At 40.0% G+C, this 18,433-nt stretch overlaps 1 protein-coding gene across 1 annotated transcript in view; it reads left to right on the forward strand.

Moving 5' to 3' along the window:
* The window catches only part of CORO1C (coronin, actin binding protein, 1C), a 58,242-nt gene that overhangs the window by 37,955 nt on the left and 1,854 nt on the right, over positions 1–18,433 (forward strand). The window contains exons 3-9 of the mRNA XM_008569795.1: positions 7,854–7,983; positions 11,209–11,390; positions 12,730–12,849; positions 13,754–13,858; positions 15,956–16,101; positions 18,004–18,061; positions 18,170–18,415. Of these exons, the coding sequence (XP_008568017.1) occupies positions 7,854–7,983; positions 11,209–11,390; positions 12,730–12,849; positions 13,754–13,858; positions 15,956–16,101; positions 18,004–18,061; positions 18,170–18,415 (987 nt within the window). The remainder of the gene's footprint in view (positions 1–7,853; positions 7,984–11,208; positions 11,391–12,729; positions 12,850–13,753; positions 13,859–15,955; positions 16,102–18,003; positions 18,062–18,169; positions 18,416–18,433) is intronic.

Below are 18,433 nucleotides of genomic sequence, written 5' to 3' on the forward strand. Positions count from 1 at the left end.
GAAAAAAAAAAAAAAAAAAAAAAAAAAAAAAAAAAAAAAAAAAATGGAGATATAGTAGTAGTAATAATATAATAATGATAGTGCCTATTGAGAGTACCAAAAGGAAGGTATAAATGTGTAATGAGTTATTTTTTGTAATGAGTTTTTTGTTTTTTTAAAGATCTCAGTTGGCTTTACTGCAATTCTAGAATTGGACAGCACATCATTACATAAAATAGAGTAAGTGTTCCAATGAGCCAAGCAGAATAGGTTGGTTTTATAGACAGAAGAGGCTGAAGAAAGTTGTAATGAGTTTTGATGTGTACTTCTAGTAGATTCATAGCAGCAAGAATATCTTTAACAGACATTTGGTAGAAAAATACAATAGAACCATTTTATCAAATGAACTGTAAAAGGATAAAATTAATTTTAAAAAACTGCTTTTTATAATTCTTATAGTGTAAGTCCATTAAGTCCTAAGCATTTAAGCATTGATTTGTTAATTTTGTGAGCATTGACTCAGTGACAGTGATGTCACTTTAATTGCAGTTTTAGGAGAGGGAATGCCAACCTTAAGATACATTTTTCCATCTTTTATAGGTGGCTTCCTTAAGCAGCCTAAAAACAAATTATATCAACACAGTTTACCTTTTATGTATCACTTTTTGAAGCAAGTTTTATACCAGTAAACAGCAGCTATGTAAACCCTCCTGCCGGAAGTTACACTGTGTTCTTAGGTTTTCCAAGTTTTTAGTACTGTGAGCTCTTTTCTTCTACAATATCTTCACATAGAGAGTTTTTAAGATTGTGTCGACTTAGTATTTTACTTGGGGACATTTTAGCTCCAAGAGAATAATAGCACTTTAAATAATACAAAGGGCGGCCAAGTTAAGTTTAGTGAGTGATGTTAGGTCAACATTGCCCCATATCTGCAGGGTTGTAATCAAACACAAGTGTAAAAAATGGCTAATTCAGACAATGGGATTGCATAATTGATTCTTCCAGAGTCTGGGAGATGGAAAAATCTTGCAGACGTGACAGCTTTAATGGTTTCTGGCTATATGTCCTGAATGGTCCCAAATTAAGTTTAAATGGACCCTTTTCCCTTCTCCTGAATCAGTCCTATTCTCCTGCAGAAATCAACAGGATTTACTTCCATTGTAAATTTTCCTAATATAGTTTTTGCCTTGAAATAAAAATGGAAGTGATGTTGTCATTCCTCTAAGTCCTTCAGCACGGCTTTATATGATTTCCATTTTGTACAGGTTGCATCTGAGCCACTTGCCAGTGGATATTACAACCTTGGCAGATCAGAATCCAATATTCAGTTTTTGATTTTCCCAAACCCAGTGTTGTTCTCAGTGTGCTTAAAGATGTTTTTTTCCCATTGTTCATTTAAGAATGTCCTGACCTTTACATGCTACCCTGTGGGGTTACTGGATCAGTGGTTTCTGTAGGGGATTGTGCTCTTCTTCCTCTCTATTAAGATCATCTCTTTCCTTTATTTTCCCTTTGGAACTGGTTTCCTTAGCATTTTAAAAATATGGTCTTTTAGGGGATTAGCCCTTTTTACAACTGTAACTGTAATGCTTACCTCAGTAGCAAGTTCATGATTGATGATTAAAATGGGGAAGCAGTGTCTGGGAACACTTTGTGTGTGCTTTAAATTTGCACTGTGTTTGAAAAATAAAACCATTAAACTCATTGTACTTTAAGATTGCTACTTGAGAGAAACCCAAGTTTTCTAACTTTCCTCTCTTTTTTCTTATTGAATTGTTCTCTTGAGCTGTTCTTTTTCCATATCCAGAGTTTCATATGTGAAAAGGATGCCAGCGATACAGTAGTACTGAACATGTGCTTAAAGTTGTTTTTTTCCAGAACCACAACGGGTTTTCACTGATGGATTCACTTTTTTATCTGGGAGCCCTTGGGACTGATTGTGTTTTTGTCTGTTATTACAAAACATTGCTATAGTAATGTGATGTCCAAATAGGAAATTTCAGGAGTACACAGCATTATTTTTAAAAATAAATAAATAAAGTGGGAGAGGGGATAACTCGTAGTCCCTGCTGTGCTGAGATGCCCACTCTGGGCCAGGCACAGGATGTGTATGCATGTTATCCTCTCTACTCACTGCATCTGTTTTTGAGAAAGCTGGTTGGTATTAGAATACCTACCAGTCTGTAGGTACAAGCAGAGAAAAGCTAATGGGACTGCGTAGAGATCAGATCTGACCTCACTATGCTAATTGGCCCAGGCATAAACTAGAGCTTTTACACGTATGATATCTTGGATGTAAATTAGTTAGTATTAAGTAGTTGGATAGAGTGCTGAATTAATTTGAAGACAAAACTCATCCCACGAATTCCTGATGTTCTTGAGACCTGAAAATATATGTGGGGTCACAGTGGTCATAGTAACAGCAAGAAAAGTAATCCTGAACCTATAGTAGATGCTTTTTTTGTCAGGCACTGTTCTAAGCCTTTAAATGCATGATTATATTTAATCATTGTTAACAGCACAGTAAGGCAGAGCTATGGCCCATTTAACAACTTAGGAAACACAGGCTCAGAGAGCAGTTTTGTCAAATATCATGCAGCTGATAAAGGGCATAGCCAGACCCAGATCTGTCCAGCACCAGAGCCTGTGCTTTTCTCCCTGTTAGCTGTATTTCCTATTAGGGGTAGCGCTTTGGGTATGAAAAACATTTTAGCTCATTTGACCCTTCGTGTAACCCCTTAGTAAGCATAGCCAATGCTGGCCCTGGTATCAAACTGGGAAACGGAAGCTCCCAGAGTGAAATCTCTTCTTAATACTAACATGGCCATTTATTTAGTGTCCCAGCTCTGACAGTAACTCATGTCTTCTGACACACAGGCCAGTGTTTCAGATTATACACAAGAAGACTAAACATGTACCAGGTGGCGTTTTTGCCTTTTGTTGTCTCTGAGCTGCCGCAGGCAAGACCTTTTCAGTCCAAAGTGGAGGCCATTACCCAGAAGTAGCAGAGAACCCTATAGAGGGCAGAGAACCACATGATGACAGGCCTGTGAGTAGGACCTGTGGGAACCATCAGAGGATGTATGTGCTTAGCATAAAAGGACTTATGGATCCCCCAGCTCTTTCCACAGCCCACAACAGAGAATACCACCACCTTTAGTTACCAGCGGACCCAAGATTTCCGAGGTCTTTTCATTTCTTTTCCGGTTACTTTCTCCCCCTGCTGTTAGTCCCCATGCCTGTGCCATTACCTTTTTGACTCTGGTGCTTTTCCTGTCAGCCCCCCTGCCAGCCTCTTTGGAGCATTGTTTAGATGCTGCATGCACTTTTTAGAATATCATTTTATGCATCTGTGTTTTTTTATTTTGAATCTGGATACTTGATTTCCTTTCTTCCCTATTCCCTTCTTTCTTACCTTTTACCTAACTCCTGTTCATTCTTAGAGGCTGTTTCCTCAGGGAGCCTTCCTGGGTGGACCTAGCTTGGCTAGCGAGAAGGTGGCACTTGTATTTTCATTCAGCACTCGGCTTCTGCCAGCATAGCCTTGGCTACACTGGGTAATTTCCTCGTGAAAATACAGGTAATAACAAGAGCTAACACTTACTAAGTGTCTGCCTCATGCCAGGCATTACTCCAAATAGGTTAGATTCATGTGACCATAGTCCTCAAGCCACCCCACTGAGGGTAGCTTAATTATTACCCCCATTTTATAGATGAAGACACTTGCAGCACAGAAAGGTTAGGTGAATGTCCCCAAGGTCACACCTCTGATATGTGGCAGAACTATCAGTCTGGCTAGAGTCTATTTTCTTAACCACTGCAATGTACTGTCTCTACATTTTGGGGGCACTTTTGTACATCAGGCTCTGTTCTAAAGGTTTTATTAACTCATCTTTTCCCCAATGCAACCCTAGGAGGTAGAGGTGCTGATGTTTCCTTTGTTCATTTTGATGCTGTTTTCTCAGGATCATCACAATAAGTGGCCCTGGAGGGAGTTGAACCAGGGTCCACCTGGCTCCAGAGCCTACTGTGTAATCCTCTACACCACACCACTTGTATTTGCTGTCTTTGATTTTCAGTCTAATAGAAAGAAGTCTCTGCTTTCTGTTAGACAGTTAACTCCTCAACAGCAGGGCCTGTGTTTAGTCACCTGGTACCACACCTGCCTTGTAGTAGCCACTCAATAAATGTGCATGAGTGAGTAACCAAGGTAGTAAAATGGATTAGGTGCCTGTATTAAATGCATAAGCCTAGTTGAGGAAACCATTAACATCTGCTGAAAATGAGGCAAAGAAGGAGCAGAGAGTTTCCTCATTTTAAAAATTATATAATAAGGGCCGGCCCGTGGCTCACTCGGTGGAGTGCGGTGCTGATAACACCAGGGCCACAGGTTCGGATCCCATATAGGGATGGCCGGTTTGCTCACTGGCTGAGCATGGTGCTGACAACACCAAGCCAAGGGTTGAGATCCCCTTTCTGGTCATTTTTAAAAAAAAAAAAAAAAAAAAAAAATTATATAATAAATGTTTTGCTCCATCATTAAAATTTCCTTTCATTCCATGATGGATGAAAGAGAAGCTAGAGAAAGGAAAAGGTGACATCCCATTGTGAGTTTTGTTTTGCCCTCATATTAAAGTTGGAAATGTTGGGGCCGGCCCGGTGGTGCACTGCTATAGTGCGCCGCTTGGGAAGTGTGGCAGCGCTCCCACCGAGGGTTCGGATCCCACATACAGACCAGTTCCCGCTCACTGGCTGAGCGAGGCGCGGGAGCAGCACCAAGGGTTGCGATCCCGTTGCCGGTCCCGGTCCGGTACGGGGGTGACACTGAGGGTTGCGCTCTGTTGCCGGACACGGAAAAAGACAAATAATAATAATAATAATAAAGTTGGAAATGTTGATTATAACCAAAGCCTCCCATCACTCCAAGCCTCATTAGGGGTTTAGAAAATGCACTATTCTTAAGTAGTGATCAGAGTCAGGCACAAGTTTTGCAGTCCTTGGAAGAAGTCCATGGTTAGACTGCCATCTGGAGGTGGCAGGTGGTGTTAATCTTGCAAAATGCATTTCCTGTTGAGTCACTGAAGTCTTATTTAGTAATTGTTTCTCTGCTGCCTTCATGCTTTGATCAAATCAGTAGTCATTATTTTCTGTTTTTTAAGTTCAAAATTTTGGTCCTCTTTTATATTCATATAGTGAAGTTCAATTTGGAGTTGTTTTACTAGTGATAAACCCTTGAATAAAAATAGTGTGTATCAGGATGAAAGCAAACATATAATTCTTGGGGGAAAGCAGATGCCCACACTCTCCCCAGGGAGGGAGAGGCATGGTTCAAAGTCTGTTGGGCAGGGACAGGCTGTGGTCTGGGTGAGGGAGAGGAAGAGGCAGGGTAAGTTTTCCTTTTGCTTTCTATGCTCGTTTATTATACCTGCCTTGTTTAAAATTTGCTGAATGATGGTGGGTTAAGGGGAAATTAAGTGATGTCCTAAGCTTGGGCCCTCGAAAGTCAGGTTTATTTTGCTATGATTTGTGTAAGAGTTCTATTTAGCCTAGGCAGAAGTTAGCTGTAAAAATGAACGGATCACTCAACTTGTGACTTTTTCCCACTGTTCACGACGGCAAACATTTTGTTCTCATTTTTTTGCAGGACAACAGAACTGAGCTGAACCCTAAACACTCATCTAATCCAGATCTCTGCCTTCCACTAAGCAATTGAAAACAGACAGTTCTTTGTCTTTCTTAAAAATCCCCACAAAATGGGCCGGCCCGTGGCTCACTCGGGAGAGTGTGGTGCTTATAACACCAAGGCTGCGGGTTCGGATCCCACATAGGGATGGCCGGTTCGCTCACTGGCTGAGCGTGGTGCTGACAACACCAAGTCAAGGGTTAAGATCCCCTTACCGGTCATCTTTTTGGGAAAAAAAAAAAAAAAAAAAAATCCCCACAAAGGAAAATTTTGTTTTTCACTTGTTCCACTGTTGAATGGGCAGTTCTAAATTTTTCATGAACTAGTTCCTTAAAATAGTTTTATAATTTACTTATTTTAATCCTCATTTACTTATTTTAATCCTCATATGTAAAAAGATAATTATTTTAAACTTCAGCCTTTTCACAAACTTAAATATTATTTAATATCTGATCTTCTATAGGGTTCTTGGTGCTACTTAGTGTGACCTAGTCCTTTTCTTCTTAGAGGGTGTTTCTGTTTCTTAACCTTTTAAAACCTCAGCCTTCCATTGTTAAACGTAACATCTCTTGTTTCTTCCACTCTGATGCTTTCCCCTATCCCCTTCTCCCTCTGCTGCCCAGGCATGTTCCCAGTTAAGATACGGTGAATGTTCTGCATGTCTTCACTTGTCAAGAGGGTTTTAAAAAAAAATAGCGTTATTGAGATATTATTCACATAGAACTCAACCATTTAAAATGTCTTATTCAGTGAGTTTTAGAATATTTTCAGATATGTACAACCATCAACACAGACAATTTTAGAATTTTTTATCACTCCAAAAAGAAACCTCATATCTTTTAGCTGTCACTCCCCACCTCTCCCCTGCTCCCCAGCACTATGCAACCACTAATCTACTTTCTGTCTTTATATTTTTTCCTGTTCTGGATATTTCACATACATGGAATCCTACAATATGTGGTCTTCTGTGTCTGGCTTCTTTCACTAAGCATAGTGTTTTCAAGGTTTGTCCATATTGTAGCATGTATTAATACTTGTTCTTTTTTGTGGCCAAATGACATTTCATTGAATATGTCACATTTAGTTTAGCCATTTATCAATAGATGGACATTTGGGTTGTTTCCACCCTTTGGTTATTATAAGTAATGCTGCTTTGAGCATTCTTGTACACATTTTTGCATGGACACATACTTTCATTCCTTTTGGGTATATCCCTAGGAGTGGAATTTTGCTGAGTTATATGATAACTCTATGTTTAATCATTTGAAGAACTGGCAGACTATTTTCCAAAGTATGAGGACTGCAGTTTCTCGACATCCTTGCCAACACTGTTATCTATCTTTCTGATTCTAGCCATCCTAGTTGGTGTGAAGTGATATCTTGTGGTTTTGATTTGCATTTCTGTAATGACTAATAATGTCAAGCATCTTTTCATGTGCTTTTTGACCATTTGTATATCTTCCCTGAAGAAATGTCTGTGTAGATTCCTTGCCCATTTTTAATTGGGTTATTTGTTCTTTTATTGTTGAGTTGTAAGAATGCTTTATATATTCTAGATACAAGTCTGTTATCAAATATATGATTTGCAAATTATTCTCTCCCATTCTATAGGTTGTCTTTTCACTTTCTTGATAGTGTCCTCTGAAGCACAAAAGTCTTAAATTTTGATGAGGTCCAATTTATCTTTTTTTTTTTTGCAAGATGTTTTGTATAGTTCATGTTACAAAAATATTAGGTATATTTTCATTTTCCAATGTAAAATTATGGGACATATGTCTTAAAAACTGCACCATCCCCTTAAGAACCAGACTTAGCGACGGGTTTTCACCTCAGTGCCTCTTTTCATGAGTGCTTCAGTCATTCTGTGTTTTTCTTCCAAATTTTTTGTCCCTTCTAACTAGAGAGTTTTGAACTTAGCAAAAAATTTAAAATAAAATCCCAAATAATATTAAATAAAAGCTGAGAGGTAACGTTTTGTAACCCTTATTGATATTGATATTCTGATCTTTAATATCATACTACATTTTAAAAACAACTGAACACAGTCGTTTCACAATATTCTGCCTTTCATCCAAATACCATTGTATGTTCTGTTTCTGTACAGCAAGTCTTTAAACTGGATGGTCACAGTAAATGTGATCATGAAAGGTGATAGTTTTCATATGCATCATCTTTCTTCGCTCTCTGACAGGTATGGCAGATTCCAGAAAATGGACTCACCCTTTCTCTGACTGAACCTGTGGTGGTTTTAGAAGGCCACTCAAAGAGAGTTGGCATTGTGGCCTGGCATCCGACAGCCCGCAACGTGCTTCTTAGCGCAGGTAGGAGCTCAGCAGCCCTCCCTGTGGCCTTGCCTTCATTCCTCATGGCCCTGTGTGTGGAGGGAAGCCACAGGTGCAGTATGACGCTGTGCAGCATGACGCTGTGCAGCAGATGACTAGGGAGCCGTGGTCAGCAGCATCCAGATGCAGAGCCGGGGCGGGAGATGTGTTTTAAGGCCACTGTGACAATCTGATGAAAGCCATGGACTTCCTGCTTAGAAAAGTGAACAGATATATGCTTTTTTTGCCTATCATTTCAGCAGGTTCATGCTTCCTGCTGCCTGCCCCTGCCATGAACTACGGTTTTTGTTATACCTGATGTAGCAGAAGGAACACTGGTTTAACAGAGCCCAGGTTCTGTCTCTGGTGTTGCTGCCAACTTTGGGGTGATCCCTGTCAGACAATTATGCCTCTTCCTTTTAAAAAATACTTTCATTTTTTCCCCCTCATATAAATAGTATATGTATATTATACAGAATATAAACAAAAGGAAAAAAATAAAAATCACTTGTAATCTCACCACCTAGATGAAGATCATTATTACCGTTTTGATATTTCGTTCCAGATATTTCTGTGTACCTATATAAATTATTTTACACACAGAGATGGGTTCATGCACTTTACATGTAACCTGCTTTCTTTCTTTTCTTTTTTTTTAAAACCCTATATAAAGATGACCAGTAAGGGGATAAACCCTTGGCTTGGTGTTGTCAGCACCACGCTCTCCCAAGTGAGCTAACTGGCCATCCCTGTCTAGGGATCTGAACCCGTGGCCTTGGTGTTATCAGCACCACACTCTTCCTGAGTGAGCCATGGGCCGGCCCTGTAACCTGCTTTCTTTCTTTTCTTTTTTTTTAAAACCCTATATAAAGATGACCAGTAAGGGGATAAACCCTTGGCTTGGTGTTGTCAGCACCACGCTCTCCCAAGTGAGCTAACTGGCCATCCCTGTCTAGGGATCTGAACCCGTGGCCTTGGTGTTATCAGCACCACACTCTTCCTGAGTGAGCCATGGGCCGGCCCTATAACCTGCTTTCTGCACTTACTGGTACACTGTGATTCTTTTTATGTGCCATTAAATGTTCTTTCTACAACATTTTCAATGACTCCATAATGGTTCATTGTCTGGATATACCTCTATTTAATCAGTTTTCTATTTCTGAAAATTGATGTAGTTTCTGATATTTCACTGTTATGTAGCACTGTGGAGAATCTTCTGAGACTGGCTGCTTAGCTCAGTTGGATAGAACGTGGTGTTGATAACACCAAGGTCTGGGGTTTGATTCCCGTACCGGCTACCTACCAAAAAATAAAAATAAATAAAAAGAACGCTTGTGGCAGGTCCTAGTGCTCTTACTGATTTTCCGGTTTATCTTTTAGAAGTTTCCAGGTTTATCTTTTAGAAATCTTTTCCTTTGCCCCAAATTTGAGATTTTATTTTCTTTTATTAAAAACAATATGAAGAACACAGGCAGCTTTGTGATGGGAAGAGAGAGGCGATGGAAATATTCTTATCTTGTTTGTGGTGATGGCCACATAACTCATATAAAGATCTTTCCAGGGCCGACCCCGTGGCTCACTCGGGAGAGTGTGGTGCTGGGAGCGCCGAGGCCGCGGGTTCGGATCCTATATAGGGATGGCCAGTGCGCTCACTGGCTGAGTGCGGTGCGGGTGATGCCAAGCCAAGGGTTACAATCCCTGTACTGGTCACAAAAAAAAAAAAAAAAGATCTTTCCTTTCACCTGTAAAAAGGAGGGGAGCAGTATACTTTTTAACTCTGAATAGAGGATGTTTATGATTTATAGTGAGTTAAATAAAACATTTAGTGCCAGGTACTTATTGAAACCAAGGACCACTTTTCAAAAGAAGCACTACATGGGATACTGTTTTTATAATCACCATTGACTATATTTGGGAATCCTCCTGATGTTCTACTCAGAACCTCAGTCTGAAAAGGAGAGAAAAAAAATTCCAGAGGTGGAATTCCATCATGGAAAATTTCCTGCTGCCTTCTCATCTAGGTCAAACATAGGGTATTATCAGTGGACTGATCCCCATTCTCCCTTTTCCAAGTGAAGGAGAATGGTTGCTTGTGGTGTTCTGCATATTTTAAGACTATATGATCCATCTGAGTGGCTGAAGTTACCTGTTTGCCTGTGAGGAACAAGGCAGAGGAAGGGTCAATTCTCCATCCCAGTGTTCAGCTCCAGCTTTTCATACTCTTGTGTGTAGTTTTTTCTTTAGTTTCCTACTTTTAACCCTCAGGTAACTTAGGTATCCTGGGTATGAGTGGCTAGTTTTTCTAGAGCACTTACAAAATTGCTTTATTGGCAAGAATTCACCTTTAGGATGTCCTTCCCTTATCTACTGAGCAAGCTGACTGGCCAGCCCAGGATGTCCTTCCCTTATTTTGCATCATCCTTGAACTAATGTCCTGTAAGCAACACATAGTAGTACCTCTTTTTAAAGGAGCCTGGTGGTGGTGGTGGTGGGGGGGGCTTGGGGCAGATCCTTGAAGGAAGGAAGGGTGGAGTTGATAAGCTGAGGGCTGAGTTGACTTTGGAGGCCTCTTTGAATATCAGTTTCTGAATCCCTGTGCCTATTGGATTACAGTTTGGACTTCTCACCTCTATCAGGTCAGTCTTGGCCTATTTTTTTCCTCTTTTAAAGATCTGTTGTGAGCAAACAGGCCAGTCTTTGCATTTCCCTTCCACTTATTTTAATTTATCATGCTTTAATACACCAAGGCTATATCTTACAGCCTCACTGATTTGAATAACCTGCCATCCAAAGTTTTTGTTGTGTCCTAAATAGTTATTTAACTCCTTTATTTTTAGTTCCTTTGAAAAAGAAGTAAGCTGTATTCATTCTGATGCTTGTTTTACTAGAAAACGAAACTTGAAATCACTCAGATTCACCAGCCCAGTTAACACTTTAAAAAAACATAGGATTCTTTTTCAGTTTAGTACTTTGTTTTTGTTTGGTTGTTTGTTTCATATGAACCCAAACTTAACAAGCTGTGTTTTTCCTTTAACATTTTTATTTCTTTTATACAAGTCTCTTTTGTGTCACTTCAGTTTTTAACTCCCAGCAAGTGGGGCCCCTTATGATCAGAACCTTCCTTTCTATGCACGTGTGTGTATCCTCACTGTATTTGTAGCTTTCTCGACTGTGTTCTGTACAGGTGTTTCTAATCTTTGAGGAGCATGGTTTTGCTTATTTTAGGCTGTGATAATGCCATCATCATCTGGAACGTGGGGACCGGGGAAGCTCTTATAAACTTGGATGATATGCATTCAGACATGATTTACAATGTGAGCTGGAACCGGAATGGCAGCCTGATCTGCACAGCTTCCAAAGACAAGAAAGTGAGAGTCATCGATCCTAGGAAACAAGAGATTGTTGCTGTGAGTATTCTTAGGACAGAATCTCAAGTTGTAACACTTCAGTGAGGGCGAACTTTCTGCTTTTTAGGGCAGACAGTGGTGCTGGTCAGTGGGCCAAGGCTGTGTCCTGATGCTGACTGTGAATAAGAAAATGCTTGTATAGGCTGGAGCTGTGTCCCCAGTCATGCTTCCTCAGAGTCGAATGTTTCCAGCTTTTCTTCAAGTTTTCTCTCTCAATTGGTAGACATTTTTTACAAAGAATTTTAACAGTTCACTAGAGTCCTTAAGAGTTTACAAGTCTGGATCAGCTAAACCAGTTAGCTGCATTCCTGGTCTCACGGCTTAAACTCAATACTGATTAATGCATTCCCCACCCTCTTCTCAAAACGATAGTGAAAATGCTTTACAGAGAGAGATGCGGCAGATTCTCTCATCAGCTCAGTGTCTTAGTTTCTGCCTCCCAAACTGGACCTCAACAAAATCACTTATCCTGACAAAAGATGGACATTGGAACTAGTCAGGGTTGAAACTGCAAGTGTGAGTCTCAGAACGCCTAACATCAGCTGCGCTCTGAGGCCCTTCCTAAGAGGTGGCTGTTCTTGTCAGTACTTCTTCTCTAGGATTGGTGACAATCGTGGCTAGTGCTTATTGAGCACCTCAGACTTACCTGCTGCATGCAAAGTGCTTTCAACACCTAGAATTTTCCAAGGGTTGATATAGTGTACTGTCGTTAAACAGATGAGGTTAAAGGAGAGGTTAACTAGATTAGACTTTTTCTGTCCTATGATATTGATAGAAATTGTGGGCTATATCCAACCTTCAAGTTATTATGCTCTTGAGAAACAAACATCTGGCAGAGTCTTTTCGTATGTTTTATTTCTACAGTGTGTGGACATGGGTTGGCAGCAGGATATGGTGGAAGGAGGGAGGCTTTTAAATCCAATTCTGGTATAGAAATTGTGGGCTATATCCAACCTTCAAGTTATTATGCTCTTGAGAAATAAACATCTGGCAGAGTCTTTTCGTATGTTTTATTTCTACAGTGCGTGGACATGGGTTGGCAGCAGGATATGGTGGAAGGAGGGAGGCTTTTAAATCCAATTCTGGTGCTCTTGCTTGCTAACTAGCTGAGGGACCATGACCAGATAACTCGTGTCTCTTTGTTTCTTCATCTAAGGAGGGGAGGATGGTTGTGAACACTGACCCCCACCCCCACCCCACCCCCCCGCCAGGTGAACATGAATGGCTTGTGGGGTGAGGTCGGGGTGAGGGGTGAGGTTTTAACGTATAAGTTTCCACACTCACTTCTCCTTCTTGCAGTTTGAATGCATGCAATGTGCCTTTTTGTGCTCTCTTCCAGGAGAAGGAGAAAGCACATGAAGGAGCAAGACCCATGAGAGCCATCTTCCTGGCCGATGGCAATGTCTTCACCACTGGGTTCAGCCGCATGAGCGAGCGGCAGCTGGCCCTCTGGAACCCGGTATGCCCCTTCCCAGCCTTGCCGCTTGCTTTCTCTTGAGCTTTCTCTGTTGAGTGGGGCTTCGGGTTGGTAAGTGGATTATAGGATTCTTGATTTGGTTTTCTGAGCTTCTGCTTATCTGAAATTGGATGTGAAATTTTCACCCTCACTGGAGACGTACTGGTAAATGTATTTCAAAAATGTGTTTTTGATACACCTGAGAAGTCTATGTTGACTATATTTTTTAAAAGGAATGTATGAAGAATCCAGTGTTTTAGATTTTGAAAATAAATTCTAAATTTGGTTATATTTTATAAAGAATATGATCAAATGTCTAAATCAACATAGTCGTGCTTGGGAAAATGTTTGTAGTTAGCATAAGTGGGAAAAAATACTAAACTAAATAGTCTGATCCCAATTTGTGTGTGTATGTGTGTTGGAAGGAAATAGACCAAAATGGTAAAATTTCTCCCACCCCCTGGACTGTGGGATTATGGAATATGGGATGATTGGTATGTTCTTGTTCATATCTTTTTTAAAAGTGCATATATTTGTCTTATAATAAGAAAAAAGTACTTTAAAAGAAGAAAATAGTCATGAAGGAGAAGGGCTCTCATCTTTGTATGGAATACAGTTGTGTTTGTATTAATTTATGGTGTCAAATCAACACAATTGTGAGTGGGTTAGATCCCATTTAGTATCCCTATTGGTATTTACATGTATGAATATTACATGTGCATTGTTTAAACTTTCATTATTCTAGGCAAATGCTGACTTAAGTAGTGGTACAAGAATGTATGCTAAAGGGCCTGGCCAGTTAGCTCAGTTGGTTAGAATGCAATGTTGTACTTTAAAAATGTGTGTGTGTGTGTGTGTGTGTGTGTGTGTGTGTGTGTGTGTATATATGTATAATTTTTTTCTTCAGAAAAACATGCAGGAACCGATTGCTCTTCATGAAATGGATACCAGCAATGGGGTGCTGCTGCCCTTCTATGACCCCGACACCAGTATCATTTACTTATGTGGAAAGGTAAACAGTAATTTTGATGTTTCATCCTAAATATGACCCTTTAAGAAAAAAAGTTTATCCTTCAGAGATTTAGAAGATAGGCAATATATTGTGTCATTTTAATTTTTCTAATTTGTGTGTGTCTCAAGCTAAGGACGAATAATTTTAGTATGTTTTAGGTGTCGAGACTGGACCATTGTAACTTGCCACTTGTGCGGTAATAACACGCCATGTTTAGTACTTTTGACTGAAGCAGGGATTGGCTGGGGTGTTGAGGCAAATGCTGACAAGGAGATCTTCTCTCCGGGCTCTCTAGAGAGAAAAAGGGAACGTGCTGGTATTTTGTTTTCACCTACTGGTGCTTCTTGATTGGTGATGTTAGGTTTATCTGTATTGGTATCAGGGATAGGTAACCAGTTTGCCACATCTAATGTTGAAATCTGTTGGATAACCCTAGATTAGCATGTATGAGGGGGCTTCAAGAAGTTCATGGAAAAATTCATATTTTAATTCCATTATTCCATGAACTTTTTGAAGTACCCTCGTATGTGTTTAGCAAGTACCACATGCCATGGACTTGTAAAGAGAATAATGCTTTGTAGATATGAGCTTTTGAGTAGCCTCAGAGACTCTCCAGAGGGTACTTGTTCCTGGGGCTTAGTGTTAGGGCTCTGGGCTTGAAGAAATGTGGCCTGACTAAAATTCCAGCCGGGTACACTGAACTCCCAAAACCGTCCTCCTGACATATGATCTCAGCCTTACTAAACTATTGGTAGCTTTATTATTATTATTATTATTTCACTTTCGTAAGTGGTAACATTCCTGATTCTTTTGTAGGTTCAATTTTCCTTACAATTTTTTATGATTGAAATAAATGAATTTATGTGTTCCCCAAACCTGGTAGATAGTCCCTTGCTGGGTAAAGTTGGTGATGTTTTACTTTTCATAGTTGATTGAGCATGCAGCAGATCTGCTTTACATTTTTATAGGTCAGTTACTTAGAAACTGAGATCTTGTCTGTTTCCTTGAAAGTCATTCCTGGTAGATAGTCCCTTGCTGGGTAAAGTTGGTGATGTTTTACTTTTCATAGTTGATTGAGCATGCAGCAGATCTTTACATTTTTATAGGTCAGTTACTTAGAAACTGAGATCTTGTCTGTTTCCTTGAAAGTCATTTTACTGCAGATATAAAGCTATTAAGTACATGTGCCTTACCATTGTTGCCATAATTTGCATCAAAACAAACAAAATGAATAATTACCCAGATACTATTAACACTAGGTGAAAAATTATTTTGGGTGTGCAGAAAATGACTAGTATGTGTTTAGCTTCTTTTCCATTGCTTTAGATACTTAAATCACTGAGACAAATGGAAATCGTGAGAACTGAGAGCATCATTAGGGCCTAATACCGCCTAGCTATTTATGCCTTCTTCTTTCTTACGTATATATATCTCCTCTCTACCAGACAAGATTGCCTTCATTGTTCAGGTTGGTGTGACTGTGTGACTGTTAATCATACTTAGATTAGCATATGCTTCAGATAAAAGAAAAATCTGACCATTCTAAGCAAGATAATCATAGAATTTTACACATTGCATTGAGAGGGCAGTACTTTCTGAAGTTCAAGGATACTCGCTTAAACTGAGTTTCCTAATTAGAAAAACCTCACTTTTTATCATCATCTAAATGCCTAATGTCAGTGCCCCCGGGTCTGTGAATGATGCTGTGCTATGCCAGTGAATGAATACTGAAATTAGTAATCACAGTTTCAGCAATCCTCCTGGTATTTGTTTTTGAAGTTGAGTTACAATGCAGTTGTTTGGCAGAGGCAGTGACATTTTTGCCCTAACTCTGACCTGGTGTCAAGGCTCAGGGAGTAAAATTAGAGTCCTCAGTAGGAGGCAGAGGAGACCTTTTAAAGGGCCTGGTAGCATTTGGTAAAGGAGGGCTTACTTTGTGAAGAAAAGAAACCATCATATACTCTAGGCAAGAGGAAGAGAGGTCAGCTGCTGAAGTGGGGTCCTAATTAATGCTAGCTTAATAGAGGAAAGAGACACTTAAACCAGATGTTTGTTTCAGTTAACATTAAACATAAACTTGTCTCTGATTTCTTGCAGGGTGACAGCAGTATCCGCTATTTTGAGATCACGGATGAATCCCCGTATGTCCACTACCTCAACACGTTCAGCAGCAAGGAGCCTCAGAGAGGGATGGGTTACATGCCCAAGAGAGGACTTGATGTTAACAAATGTGAGATTGCCAGGTAAAGAATCGATATTATAAAATATTCCAATTTGTTTATACCGTCCATGCAGTATAAGAGCACTACAGTTAGAAGTAATTCTGTAATGCCTGAGTCTTTTTACCCTTGTGTGTGGTGTGGAATTAATATTTCATTTCCTGCCCATACATCTGGATGTGTAGCAGTTAAGTGGCATAGCTGAGGTCTATTGCACACTTACTGAAATAGTGACACCTTCGTCTCTTGTCTTCAAGCTGAGGCAGTGGCCAGTGTTCCTTTAGAGGCAAGCAGGGGAGAGCCTGGCCCTGAGATGGAAAAAGGGGTGGTTTTCCTGTTCTTTGAAGGGAAGGACCAGGTTCCAAACTGGATTGTGGACTCAGCTGATCCTAAACTAGAGAAGCCAAAGATCCTCATTGAGGTGTAGATTTAGCTTGATTTAGGAAGCTCAGCTGTGCTGCAATAATTTCTGCCTCTCTGTACTACTCTTGATTTTTAAAATTTATGTTCTGTAATGCTAGTGGGCTTCCTAAGGACAGGTTTTTTTCTTATACTAATAACAAAAGATACTCAAGGAGACTCAGTGACCTCTGGCCATTTTAAACAACAGAATAGTACTACGTTGTCAGATATAAGATCACACCACACATTTGCACAACACTGTGTTGATACAGACTTTTTAAAAGTTTGCTGTTCTGATCATGTGATTAAAGAATTGGCACTTACATCTTTAAAAGTAAAAGTAAAGGAATTGTTATAAACCCTTTTATATGAATCATGGTTTTTGTTTTAATAGCTGGAGTAATGAAGGAAAGCTGTCAGAGATAATTTAAAATTGTGGTTTAAACCAAACTAATCAAAATGTAGTTCAAAATAGATTGAATCTGAACTTCAGATTCCATCGAGTATTTGGGAACCTGTTTATTTTACTGTCATCTAAAAGTTTAAAAGACTGTAAGCAAGCACAATTATTTAGGACATCTCTTTATTAAATGTTTGTTGAACGTTGATTATGTGTCAGGCACTGTGCTAAACTTGATAGATGGATCAGACACCTTTACCCATCAGAGCTGCCTTCAGCACTTGTCTCACTTGGAGCAGCTTCCCAGGCACACTTGAGCCTCTGCTGGGTTCTCCCCTGCATGTAGTCTGGCAGGCTGGCCAGGATGCTCGCTACGGCTGCCTCTCTTGCCAAGAACTTGAGAGAACTTGTGATTATTCCCCATCATGGCTGAGAAAAAATTGGCTTGCCCTTATCAGGGTCATCACAAGAGAAGTAGTTTCTGGTTTTGTTGTTTCATCCTGTTGTCCTTTTCTTTTCCCAGTCAGAAGCTATTTGTCGCCCTCTTCCATATTACAATGCAGGTTGCATTAAATTCCCACTCTTTCCATGTTCTGGATAAATTCAGATTTTTCTTGAGTGTTGTATATGATGTGACTTGGCTTAGATGTCAAAATCTTAATTTCTAGAATTCTTTTCTTTTCCTTTTTAAAAATCATATTTATACTCGAAAATGTTCAACCACCTCAAGCTGGAAGAAGACTCAGGTCGTAGATACTATTTAATGTGTGGATGTGTTTTCTCTGCTTGAAAATGAATCATTTTCAATGTTGCTGTTATTTCCACCACAGTCGATCTGCCCCTAGATAAGTGAAATTTGACCATCTTTATAATGTACAGATCTCTACTCATGGTTCTTGTCTCTAATCTGCTGTTTCCTAGCATGTTACTTACTCTCAGCTTCCGTGTTCTCATCTGTAAAACGAGAACACTAAGTTCTACCAACTCCCACCGTGGATCAGACGAGGTGATGGAGTAGGCAGCACTTCATATTCCATGTGGCATAGTAGAAAACTAGTTACTAATCCTGTTACTCAGCCTCCTATTTCACTCAATGCAGCTTTGTCTTTATTTCCCCTTTGAAGGTTCTTCAAACTTCACGAGAGAAAGTGTGAGCCTATTATCATGACTGTACCCAGGAAGGTGAGTGCCCAGTTTTCCGGACAGTCCATGTTTAAAAAATGAATAAATAAAAAAATTCCAGGCCTTTCTTCTTCCTTAGCTAAGGGTTTCCCCCAAATGTCTCTTTAGTCTGACCTTTTCCAAGATGACCTGTATCCTGACACAGCGGGGCCAGAAGCTGCACTGGAGGCAGAAGAGTGGTTTGAGGGGAAGAATGCAGATCCCATCCTCATCTCCTTGAAGCATGGGTACATTCCAGGCAAAAACAGGGATCTCAAGGTGGTCAAGAAGAACATTCTGGATAACAAGCCCACTGCAAACAAGAAGTGCGACCTGATCAATGTCTCCAAGAAAATCACAGACACAGCTAGTGTGGTAAGGACTGCAAGAATT

The sequence above is a fragment of the Galeopterus variegatus genome, unplaced genomic scaffold (assembly GCF_000696425.1).
Source record: "Galeopterus variegatus unplaced genomic scaffold, G_variegatus-3.0.2 Scaffold529, whole genome shotgun sequence".
Taxonomy (NCBI): Eukaryota; Metazoa; Chordata; class Mammalia; order Dermoptera; family Cynocephalidae; genus Galeopterus; species Galeopterus variegatus.